This window comes from Sander lucioperca, chromosome 12, assembly GCF_008315115.2.
Source record: "Sander lucioperca isolate FBNREF2018 chromosome 12, SLUC_FBN_1.2, whole genome shotgun sequence".
Classification (NCBI taxonomy): domain Eukaryota; kingdom Metazoa; phylum Chordata; class Actinopteri; order Perciformes; family Percidae; genus Sander; species Sander lucioperca.
Window position 1 is genome coordinate 1,726,045 of NC_050184.1, and position 12,289 is coordinate 1,738,333.

General features: G+C 40.3%; 1 protein-coding gene across 3 annotated transcripts in view; it reads left to right on the forward strand.

Moving 5' to 3' along the window:
* Positions 1 to 10,549, forward strand: part of foxp3b (forkhead box P3b) — a 33,916-nt gene extending 23,367 nt beyond the window's left edge. For 2 of the 3 annotated variants that reach the window (XM_031301116.2, XM_031301114.2), the window contains exons 6-13: positions 1,722 to 1,814; positions 4,188 to 4,275; positions 6,088 to 6,162; positions 6,470 to 6,632; positions 7,935 to 8,011; positions 8,683 to 8,784; positions 9,463 to 9,584; positions 10,121 to 10,549. In XM_031301116.2, the coding sequence (XP_031156976.1) occupies positions 1,722 to 1,814; positions 4,188 to 4,275; positions 6,088 to 6,162; positions 6,470 to 6,632; positions 7,935 to 8,011; positions 8,683 to 8,784; positions 9,463 to 9,584; positions 10,121 to 10,178 (778 nt within the window). In that variant the 3' untranslated portion in view covers positions 10,179 to 10,549. The remainder of the gene's footprint in view (positions 1 to 1,721; positions 1,815 to 4,187; positions 4,276 to 6,087; positions 6,163 to 6,469; positions 6,633 to 7,934; positions 8,012 to 8,682; positions 8,785 to 9,462; positions 9,585 to 10,120) is intronic. The other variant, XM_036008462.1, reaches the window with a different exon arrangement.
* The last annotated feature ends 1,740 nt before the right edge of the window (positions 10,550 to 12,289 follow it).

The window sequence follows — 12,289 nt, forward strand, 5'->3', positions numbered from 1 at the left end:
TATAACAACAACAACAACAACATCAACAGCATATACACACAGAACACATACACACACACATACATACATGCATACATACATACAAACACGCAAATGCCTACACAGATAATCTGCTACTATTGTCAGCAGAAACTAGCTCCCTGTTTCATTGGCTCTCTACCCACAACATTATGTTGAGAGCTTTATAAGGAAAATAAAAAAACAAAACAATCATTTTAATATTTGAGAAATTTAACTTTAGATGCTATACTTCAGATGAAAAACAGAAGAACACCCTTTTTTCATACAAAAAATTGAGTGAAAAAATAAAGATAACAGAGACATAATGAGGGCAGATTGAGTCAAGTGAACTCAGCAAATACATGCCTCTGTAGTAGAAAGCCCCTAGTTTTAATTCATGCCCGTAGTCATCAGTTCAACTTTTTCCGTTAAACAGTATTTTAAATAAATAGGGGGGAGAGCTTTTCGAAATTGTTCAAACACTCCGCAAGCAGCAGAAACCAAGAAAGGCTTACCAAGGCAGTCTGTTATCCTAGTTAGTAAGCTAACCGTTAGGCAATCATACACAATGTTTGGTGAGTAACGTTAATCTAACGTATAGACCCTAGATTTGTTTTGGCCACGTTACCTCACTGTACTGTGTGTAATGTTGATGCTCCAAAACCTCCGGTGCGCAGTCCTCGTAAATGGATATCAGCACTTCTCCGTCGTCAGGGCTAGTAGCTCCCTGATCAGTTTTGCTTGTTGCAACTTTAGGAGGCATGATTTAGCCGGATGTCACTAGGAGTTGCAGTTTCTTCTGTTTTGAGTGAAGTTATGGTATAATTACTTGGTTAAGTTAAGTTAAGACAACATAAGTTGTGGGAGCGAAGCACTGCGTGTCCGTGTAGCTACATTCTTCCTTGGATGCCATCCAGTCTTTCCTGGAAGTCACTGGTCTCCCAGGGGATTTACTGATGAATACATCTATATGCTAGTCGCTTTCTTCTGACTGTAGCTTTCGGCCAGGAGAAGATGTCATCGGGTGGTGTCCAACTATCATCGGACGTTTCGAACCTGAACCACAATGTCCTTCGGTTGGCAGGTCGGCAGTGATGGCCAGTTACTGCCTATCTTCTTCTGGCTACTATTATACCTAGTCATAGTTCCATTATCTTTATTATTACTTTAGTTGCCATTTTTTTTTTCCTACAATGGCCACGCCAAGACCCGCCCTTCAATCGCATTCACACACTACTATTTGCCAGGCGTCCATGCTTATGCAAGGTAAAGTAACCCGATTTGTACAGGTCCTATCCCCTGACCAATCGGCTATCCTAACCTTAACCACTCGAGGTCAATGCCTAACCCCAACCAATCGAGCTGCTATTGAAGGGCGGGTATGGCGTGGCCATAGTAGGAAAAACAATTTGGAGTCTCAACCGGCACCGGCAGATGGCTGCCCACCAAGAGCCTGGTTCTGTTTGAGGTTTCTGCCTAAAAGGAAGTTTTTCCACACCACTGTTGCACTATATGCTTGCTCTTGGGGGAATTATTGGAATTGTTGGCTCTTTGTAAATGACAGAATGTGGTCTAGACCTACTCTATCTGTAAATTGTCTTGAGATAATACTATAAACAAAATTTAATTATATTTGTTTGGCAGTTGACTTACTGTACCTTAAGTCTGAAAATACTTTGTTATATCCCTGGTACATGACTGAGCTCTTTGTGTTCACGCAGCCACCCTGAGGAGACCAGTGCTCTGTTTGTGAGGGGCCTCTGCCGCTGGCCTGGCTGTGACGTGCTGTCTGAGGATTTCCCTAGTTTCTTAAAGTAAGTCAACTTCTGAGAACTATAGTCATGGAATCACATGTCTTTGAAGTGGTGTGGCATTTTTGGGAATGGTTATTTTTAACATTTAGGAGGTACAGATTACAGAAGAATCATTTTTAAAAGGGGCTGTACTCAATATTCAGAAAGAAAGTGGGCTGGGATTGCCTCCACACGGCTCTCACAGACCGTTCCCCAATTCGTCAAAATGCTGATGCTTTGTACTGCCCGCGGGCGTCTGATAACGACGCACAATTAACTCACACACCGCATGCATGTCACAGCGTCAACAGTTCACTTCAGGGTCAGAGCCAGGCTTACGTTAGAAGTAGCATGCTGCTTGTGGCTTCCCGTGGGATTCACTGTACTGATAAACCGTAGAAACCCTTGAGCCCACACTTGAGCCCGAATAAAAACCAGCATTTTATTAAGTTTGCTGTAAAAGTTTTAAACTACAATCCAGAGTTCTTTCAATGACAGAAATCTGCTCAGATGAGATCTTGTGTGCAACACGGACATGTATAGTACAAAACAACTTCTTATAGGGTGTCTTGTTTAACGTTATTAGGATCCTCAAAACATGGATTAAAACACTTTAAAAAATGAACAATGATCTATAACAAACAAAATGAACAGAATTAACTTTGGATAGCCTTAAGTGTAATATGATTTAATTAGGAGTTAGGAGGAGACCTGATGTGCACATAGTGTTGAGATTTATAATAATATGTAACTTTCTGTACGAATCATAGTATAGGGTTAGGTTTACTGAACCATAAAATGTATTTGACAAACCAACCAGTATTAATTGACAAAGCACAGCCACATTTCATTTGTATCATTTTCTAGTCTGGTTTGTTTAATAGGCTATGTAATTAGTTATTTATTTCTAAACTATCTTGTTATGTAGTCATTGCTTTCAATAAATAGTTCATAAACCTTTGTTTGGATAGTTTATTACTGAACCCAGCCATCACACCCCACCGCCACAAGTTAATTATCAACCTGTGGGAAACACTGCTATCTGATTAAATAATGGAACTAGGCCAGCACTTCCCCCAGCTCCCGGTGTTTGTGCTAAGCTTGCCTTCATTGAAAATGTCTAGAATTATGTAATTGAGTCGATGTGAGGGCCCAGTCACTGCACAAAGCATCTCAGAAGTTCTGTCTCCATAGTGAGGTTGCCAAGTTTGAGCTCTGTCATACTCTACGATGAATAAGACCAAAGTGATTCTTGCAGTATAGACATCAAATATAACCACACAAAAATAAATATATAGAAATGAATTGTGAAGAAAATCAAATTCCAACTTCTTTCAATCATTGTAGAAATTTTATAAATGACAGAAATATATGTGTTGTGTGTTTGTTATTGTTAATAATACATCTAACTATAAATCGCAGAATCTCTGTGCGTGCGTGTTTGTTTGTAAGTCTCCCGCATGCACAGTACAGCAGCGGGGGCGGGGAGTCGCTACATCCCTAGACAGCTGATTGGTTTACGGCCCTGCTACCAATAGAGAGCCTACGAGCCTCTGTACAGCAGCGTGGGTGGGTTCGAAAAAGCACCAAGAGACAAACCTAGCAACTTTAGAAGAGAGACGCCAGTATTGTCCAGAGAGAGCTCTCTCCTCTCTCTCTCTCTCTCTGTTGCAGCCGCTCTCGGTCACTGACTGAGGAGCAGTAGCGAGCCGCCATGTGCGTCATGTAGTGGGCACGTCATGTAGTACTGCAGATAGGGGCTGTGCACTGTGTAGGAGGAAAAGTAAGAGAGACATTCTATCGCTTCTAACTTTCTCTCTGTGTGATCATTTTACAAGTGATTACAGCCAACCTCACAGCACAGCGGTTGTCTTTAACTTGTTTGGTGATTTTGTCCAATGATGTCACGGTTATGACATCATGATTTCAGCAGTGTAAAAGTGCTGCCCTTTGTGGTGAGTTATTGTCCTCAAGGGGGTAATTGTGTTTCACAGTGTGTGAATTATGTGTGCCTCCAAAACATAGATACATTGAACAGTACATAACTCACATATGTATATAAATCCAGTTCTATAACTACAGACATAAATGCAGATAAGAAAGAAAAATACATTAGCAAGCTATTGCATTCTGAGCCTCTATTGCAGAGAGGACTAAACTTTTCCACCACCAAGTGTGTTGTATCTGCAACCCGATGGGAGTATAGAGGAAAAGGTTATGACTTTAGAAATTGAAGTTGACATCAGGTTATGTTTAGGCATGGCAGGGATGACTATATTTGGCTGGGCTACGGTTGGCTTCTGGTAGGGTAAGTAGACACATATCTATAAGGGAAAGGACTTGAACAGAACATCAGGACTGTCTATATTAACCATGTTCTTTTTGGTGTTCTAGGCATCTCCATTCTGAACACAGTCGTTGTGACAGAAGCATTGCTCAGTGGAAGGTCCAGCAAGACATTGTGCAGTGCATGGAGAGTCAAGTAAGAACTAAAGAAACCAGCGAGGTCTACAACTACATCATGAATACTCTTTTGAAACAAATTGTCAAAAACACGTACTAGACAATCCTCCCCCACACTACCTACTTTTCTATGACTAATCCAAGAAGATGACGAGACAGCACCGACATCATTAAATGCTTACTGTGATGATCACCATGCAATATCGCTGAGGAAAAAAAGCGGCACTCAGTCTGTCTCTCTTGGTGTCTCTGTCCTCACTCCTGACAATTGTGCTACTATAATGCATAAAGTTTGCAAATGGCAGGTCGGGTTCGGGTGTTCAATTAACGCATTTTTTTGCATGTTAAGCGTTGCAGGTTGGCTCTCATAACGGGCTGGGTGGGTGCCACTAATGAGCACAGTCAGGAGGACTAAAAGTAACTGCAGAGCTGCATTTTAAAAAGGGCTGTACTCGATATTCAGAAAGAAAGTGGGCTGGGATTGCCTCCACACGGCTCTCACAGACTGTTGCCCAACTCGTCAAAATACCGATGCTTTGTCACGGCCCGTGGCGTCTGATACCGACGCACAAGGCACTCACATGCACTCGCAGCCGGACCGGCTAACAAAACAAAGAACAGAGAAGCTCAGATTCCAACACAAACTTTTATCCACTATATCTTTACAAAGTTGTTTGCTGCTATGTTGTTCTGAATGTCGAGCATAGAACCTTAAATCATTTTCAAATCAAATCAATTATAAAACAGTTTTTCATCAGATAATCATAAATCTAGTATTACCAGAATACCTCATGTGATTTAGAATTGACGCCCCCACGTCTGTGTTTCGTTCAGCGCATTCATACAGGAAGTGGAGTCTGTATTTTACTCAAATTTACTGACATTATCCCCCACATATGATGTCATGGCTCTGTCAAAACTTACATCACTCACAATTGAAAAATCACAGAGATAAAGCACCAACAATTGTGCATAACTTTTTCTAAGATACATAAACTGTTGCATGAGGATACGTTGGATTAGTACAGTGCTAAGAATGATGGGAAAAGAGAGTTGTTGCTGCAGTATCCTAAACCTCTGGGCAGTGTTTTGGCATCTGGTAAGCATTTTAATTTAATTTAATTTAATTTAATTCCTGAACACCTGCTAAAAAGTGAATACAAAGAGAGAAATGGCAAGCAATAGTTGTTTGTACGGTTCATACAGTTTAAAATTGCAGTATGTATCTCGCATGCATGTGTTCTGTTCTGCACACATCCCGCATGGCCGCTGCATGACGGCTACCTCGCTGAAGCTGCTGTGGCTTGCACGTGTTGCTGCCTGCCTTTCCACATTGAGTTTGCCTATAATAATGGCCATAAAAAAAATAGAATGTTTCATTTCATTATAAATGTAGTTTATATTACATATATAACAGAAAATTTTAAGATTCTGTCTACACATAGGCTACATGTTGGTTTTTTTGCGGGCATTTTAGGCCTTTATTTATATAAAAAGAGGGGGGAAGACATGCAGCAAAGGGCCACAGGTCGGAGTCGAACTTGCGGCTGCTGCGTCAAGGAGTAAACCTCTATATATGGGCGCACGCTCTACCAGGTGAGCTACCCAGGCACCCCTACAGGGTTTTTAATTTGAAATGGAAACAAAGTAAGTTGAGTAAAATATAAATATTTATATAAATTCTAATGCATTGTTAATCTGAGGCTAGTACAACAGACACTGCTGCTAACTTTCACTAATGACTAACAAAGTCTGCAGGTCTCCCGTCTAGAAATCACTTATTTAAGCACAGTTCGATGTGAATTTAACTATGGGCATTGTCTTTTTTCAGCTCATCCTGGAAAAACAGAAACTCCTTGCGATGCAACTTCATCTGCACCTCTCCGAACACAAATACACTGATCTGGTATGTTGGTTCTAATGGCTCTTAGCTTTCACTGTTTCTTTCTTCTTTATTCAATTCAGTTTATTTAAGAAGGGGACAGTGCAAATTAATAAAACACATGATTTTACATGGGTTAAAAATGCCAGAATTAGCCAAAAGGCTTATTTTTCATCCGTAGTCCCCTGGCCTTGATGTTAAAAAAGAAGAAAAATGTGCTTGATTAAAAGATTTGCTTAATGTAGCTTACATTATTTGATAAGGATTTGAATATTTAGCTACAATTCTTGAATGATTTTCTGTCTGTTCATGTCCACCATGTCTGCTGAAGGCAGCGTCCGAGTGGCCGTACAGCCTTCCTGTGTTCCTGGCCCAGCCCCAGCCCCAGCCTCAGGTAACAGATGGAGACAGAGTGCAACAATGGGACATTAAACACCTGCAGGAGTTGTCCCAGCATGGCTACAGAGCTGCTGGTTCCGACCACCTTCTGCCAGGTAACCGTCTGTGGAAGGTTATTAATGACAGAACAGTAGAGCAAGAAGAAAATCAGTACCTGCTCTCAAAGACTTTGTATGTCACATTCAGCTGTGGCATGTGTGAGGGGGCCGACTCGCTGGTGTTCCCTAACAATTCCACAGACACAGCCACATCTGGCCAGTTCAATGATACAGATTCATGTTTATTACTCCTTCACCATTTTAGTCTTTTAGACGGAGGAAAAATTAGATCAGATTAGATTAGTAAACTGGAGTTTGCATGTAAAGGAATACAAATTAGTATTAGTTATAGTCAGATTTTATATTTATATGTAATACTGGAGTTCTTTCTACCAAACCCCCTGCAGTCACAGGAGATGATTTTTCTATCTTGTGCACACAACAATAACAATAGATGTGCGCAAATTCATATATTGTGCAGACAAGATAAAACTATGGGATTAGATTTGTCACATTAAATGTGTGTGAACAGATTGATAATTTGTGTAAATGTGTAATGAAATATAAAATTCCACAAATACAAAAACATAATTTGCAAATATAAAACGGATCTGCAAATACACAAACAAGTTCCACAAATAAATAACAAAAATCTGTCAGTACATTACGCTCATTTATTAATAAATGAAAAGCATCTGTGTACATCTTAACATTTGCAACTTTCAAATGGACATTTGTGAATCCAGTTTTTATCTGTGAATCTCAAAGGCATTTGTGGATCTCTATTCTACGTGTGTGGATCAGCGTTTTACACACACAGAGTTTTCAGACAAACATTCTGCCAGTCTGAACGAAAATCGACTCGTATCACTCGGCCATTTTCGGAAAGTTTGCAATTGTCTGATGATGACGTCATTTCCGCAATAAGTAATCTTTGTTTTTATGTTAATGACAGTGAGTATTATTGTGTGTATTTGTTCTATGTATATTTTCTACCACACACTTTCATATACATTTCTATTTGAGTACGAAAGGCACTTAGATGCTTGTGAACGTCCCAACTGGGATGTGTTGGCAGGTTAACGCACTCTGGGTTACCGTCCTTCATATAAGCCAATACAAGTCACTGGACTTGACCTCCTTTCTTTTTTAAAACTTGATTCTTTTTTTATGTTTTAGTTTTTTGTAAACTTGTGACACTGTTTTTTAAAATCTTTTAGATTACTTCATCAATTAGGCAATCATATTAATTGCCAAACCTTTCAGTTTTTCATTTAAATAAGGTCACACTCCCCATTGTGTCCGTACATGCTCTCAGAATGTATGGCTAAAAGATCACGTGTGTTTGATATTGTACAGATTTGGTCCCCAGTATCGAATGTTACAAATACAACAACATCAGGCCTCCGTACACCTACGCCTACTTGATCAGATGGGTGAGTTTCTAATAGAAGATGTTCTAGTATTTGTGCAGCTGGTCTTTTTATGATTGATGTGCTTTGACAGTTATTGATTTCACCAGAGAGTACACTTCACACTCTTTAGAAGTGTTTTACCGTAAATTGTAAAGTTAGTTAGTGTGTGTATGTGTGTGTGTGTCTGTCTGTCTGTCTGTCTGTCTGTGTTTGTCTCTGTGTGAGTGTGTGTGTGTGTGTGTGTGTGTGTGTGTGTGTGTGTGTGTGAGTGAGACTGTGTGTGTGTGTGTGTGTGGGCTTGTTTAACTATATTCGTGGGGTCCAAATACAGGGAGATACTTGTGGGGTCCCGACAGCTTTGTGGGGCCAAAATGCTGGACCCCACAAGTTTCAAGGGCTGTTTGAGGGTTAAGACTTGGTTTTAGGATTAGGGTTAGAATTAGGTTATGGTCAGGGTGAGGGTAAGGGTTAAGGTTAGGCATTTAGTTGTGATGGTTAAGGTTAGGGTAAGGGGCTAGGGAATGCATTATGTCAATGACGGGTCCCCACAAAGATAGTGCCACAAACCTGTGTGTGTGTGTGTGTGTGTGTGTGTGTGTGTGTGTGTGTGTGTGTGTGTGTGTGTGTGCTGCAGACTGTTCTAGCGGCGGCTGGATGTCCCTGTGTGTCTCACTGTGTCTGACTGTTTGCAGGCGATCCTGGAGTCCTCCGACAAACAGCGCACTCTGAATGAGATTTACAACTGGTTCACCACCATGTTCTTCTACTTCAGACACAACACTGCCACCTGGAAGGTTTGAACGTTCACTCTGACGCCTGCTGAAAGCAAATTGCTCACGCTGATGGAGCCGTACAGCTACTGTCACTCGCTAAATCATCCATGTACATTACAATGCAACTGCAGTGGTTTTTCTTGTAGGGCCCCACCCTAGCCATCTCACAAGCCCACTCCTGATTGACAGTACCCCTTCATTTTCCTCCATCCTCTTAAAATAATCTATCTGGCTATCATTAAACTAGTCTGGACCCAGCTTCTTATGTGTTTATCTATTCCGTTTAGGATCGACCCATCTCCCAGAGCAAATAATCTTGGGCTGAATGGAACCTGGGTCCCTGCAATCCGACATAGGTTATCATGTATCCCGGTCCAAAATTCCTGGACCTTATCACAGGACCATAGGACATGAAGTAATTGGCAGTCCTCTGATTCTCAGTCATAATTAAGACTTTGCTGTTTAAAGGACCAAGCTGGTACTAATGTACTATAAAGACATGAACACTGCATTATGGGTAACCTGGCAGGAAGCAATGGGGTTTACAGGAAATGTGCTCTTAACTCTGCTACACAGTTAAAAGCCATAGTTGTTCTGCCTTGTGCTTTAGTAATGTGTTTCAGGAATATGTTACATCTGTTAAGAACACGTTTTACGTTTTACGTTTCTATGACAACACAATGTTCCTGTTCCAACCAGAATGCCGTGCGGCACAACCTCAGCCTACACAAGTGTTTTGTGCGAGTGGAGGGAGGAAAAGGAGCGGTGTGGACAGTGGATGAGAGCGAGTACCAGCGGAGGAAGGGGCCGAAGTATCACAGGTACAAACTCCCCCTCAGAACTAACACACCTGTTCTCCATCCAGGATCCCGTATGGTCACCTGCTGCTGATGGGCTGCTCCTCAGCCACAGCAAGAGGAAGGCACTCTAATGAAAGAACAGGACGAGGTAGGGAAGGCAAGGAAGGGGTGGGAAGGAGAAGAGGAAGAACAGAAAAGGAGGGAATGGATGAGGAAACAAGGACATAGGGAAGGAAAGGTGGAGGTAAAGAAGACATGGGAAATTAAATTCCATTTCAGATTCAGCAGATTCTCATTCAGAATCAAATGTCAGCCCATAACTGATAGAGATACAAAAAAAAAGAGTGTCTGTGTGTGTGTGTGTGTGTGTGTGTGTGTGTGTGTGTGTGTGTGTGTGTGTGTCTATGTGTCTGTGTCGTGTGTGTGTGTGTGTGTGTCTGTCTCTGTGTGTGTGTGTGTGTGTGTGTGTGTGTGTGTGTGTGTGTGTGTGTGTGTGTGTGTGTGTGTGTGTGTGTGTGTGTGTGTGTGTGTGTGTGTGTGTGTGTGTGTGTTTCCAGGGACTGTCCTGTGAAGTGGCTCACGTCCTACCCCCATTACTGTCCAGAGGAGGCCTGACTGCCAGCAGATGGCAGCACTGAGCTGGAGAGGCACATCCATGTGTAGTGCTATACAGAACTGCATGAAGAAGTGAAGAATCTATTGAAAATGCCTCTCTGTATTTTGTATTATTTTCAAGTGACTTGTTAAACATGGCTGTATCATTTGTTATATCAAGATGTTACATACCTGAGAGCTACGGTGGCCCTGAGAGCTCAACACACGGCAAATTAAGAAACCATGTGCAAATAGACACAAACCCAAGCAAATAAAGAAACATCTGACAACACGTATGCAGCATTTAGAAAAAGCACCGCAAATAGAGAAGCTCACAACACAATGGAAACTGTTTCCATGGGACAATAAAAAAGTGATGCACACCTCATTGTGATACGGAAGATGATTAGGGCCACGTGAAAAAAATTATTTGAGTTCTGACTGTTTTTTAAGTCTAAATTTTTTTTACCGTTTTTTTTTCAACCTGGATTCTATTTTCCTATGTTTTTGTGTCTAAGTGACTGATGGGAACAACAATCTTTGACATTGGTCCAGTATTAAGCAAGATCGCTGCAGTCGGCAGCGGTGAAACAAGCTCCAATGTAAGTTAATAGGGCAATTGTGCAGCTTGTATTTACCTTCACAAAAGTGCTTGTTTTGCCGCTGACAGGCTCAGATTAATATTCTAAGTGTCTGACAACATTATGGACAGGATTTCTAAGGTCGGCTTTTCTGTTAAAGAGTAAGATCCTTTTTATAAACATAAAAACATCCACAAAATTTCATTCGTTAAACCCACCAGACTCCATGTAAATAAACAGTAATTTTAGCATCGTAAAATACACTTCATTCAAAGTCAAAAAGCAGTTTTGGGTCGTCTTTCCACTTTTCCAACCATCACAACTCTGAAATAAACATAGTTTACCAATGTACATGTGTAAATATGTTGGCTCTATACACACTCTATACACACTCTATAAGTATTGTTTTTTTAAATGGAGTCTGGTGGGTATAGTGCTAGCGACTTCAGAGCTGTTTCTGGTTGAACAGAAAGGTCTTAAAGAGGTTTTAAAGGTCTATCTCTGAAGGGATCCTTTCCATAATGTTGTCAGACACTTAGAATAATAACGGCAAAATGAGCACTTTTATGAAGGTAAATACAAGCTGGACAATTGCTCTATAAACTTACATTGTACCTTGTTTCACTGCTGCCCACTGCAGCGATCTTGCTTAATACTAGACCAATGTCAAAGATTGTTGTTCTCATCAGTCACTTAGACACAAAAACATAGGAAAATAGGGTTGAAAAAACAGTAGTTACCCTTTAAAGAACAAACAATAGGCCCTCCAAACTTATTTTTTTTAAATTTATTTTTTATTTTTTATTTTGCAAAAACAGTGTAAAGATATTTCATACATAAATCTTGTTATTCATATTTCAGATCCTTCACATTAGGACAAAACAGACAAGAAATGCCAGAAACATAAATAAAAATAAAACAAAATATATAAAGACAAAACTACAAAACAAACAATTCAAACAACATAATAAATGCACTCAGATAACACTTTTGTCATAATCCCTAACATTAATGTAAAAATTCATAAAATCTAATTCTCTATGAGACTGCCATATCTTCAAAAAGTCGGATGTTCTGACTTCTTACTAATAAATGCTGTCCATAACAAAGCAGCTTCAGAGTTCATTCCACCAGTGGACTATCGCTGGGGGTTTGGAAGCCTTCCATTTTAATGGTATGCATTTCCTAGCTGCCATCAAAGCAAGATCTACTGTATGTACATACTTTCATATTTATTCCACTTGTCAGACATATTATTTCCCAAAAGACATAAACGAGGTGAAAGGGGAACAGATACATGTAAACACAGAGATATCAGCTTGGTAACACATGACCAAAGCACATGAAAAAAGTACCTTTATATTTCTTACAACGCCAACAGAGGAATGATATCTCACTGTTCATTTTATTTAATTTCTCTGGGGTATAATAAACCATATACATTATCTTAAATAGTGCTAATTTATGCCTTAAATTATAAGAGCATTTATGTACTTTCCTGCAAATAAAAGACCAATCTTTTTGCTGTTTTCCATATGAAGATCTTGTTCC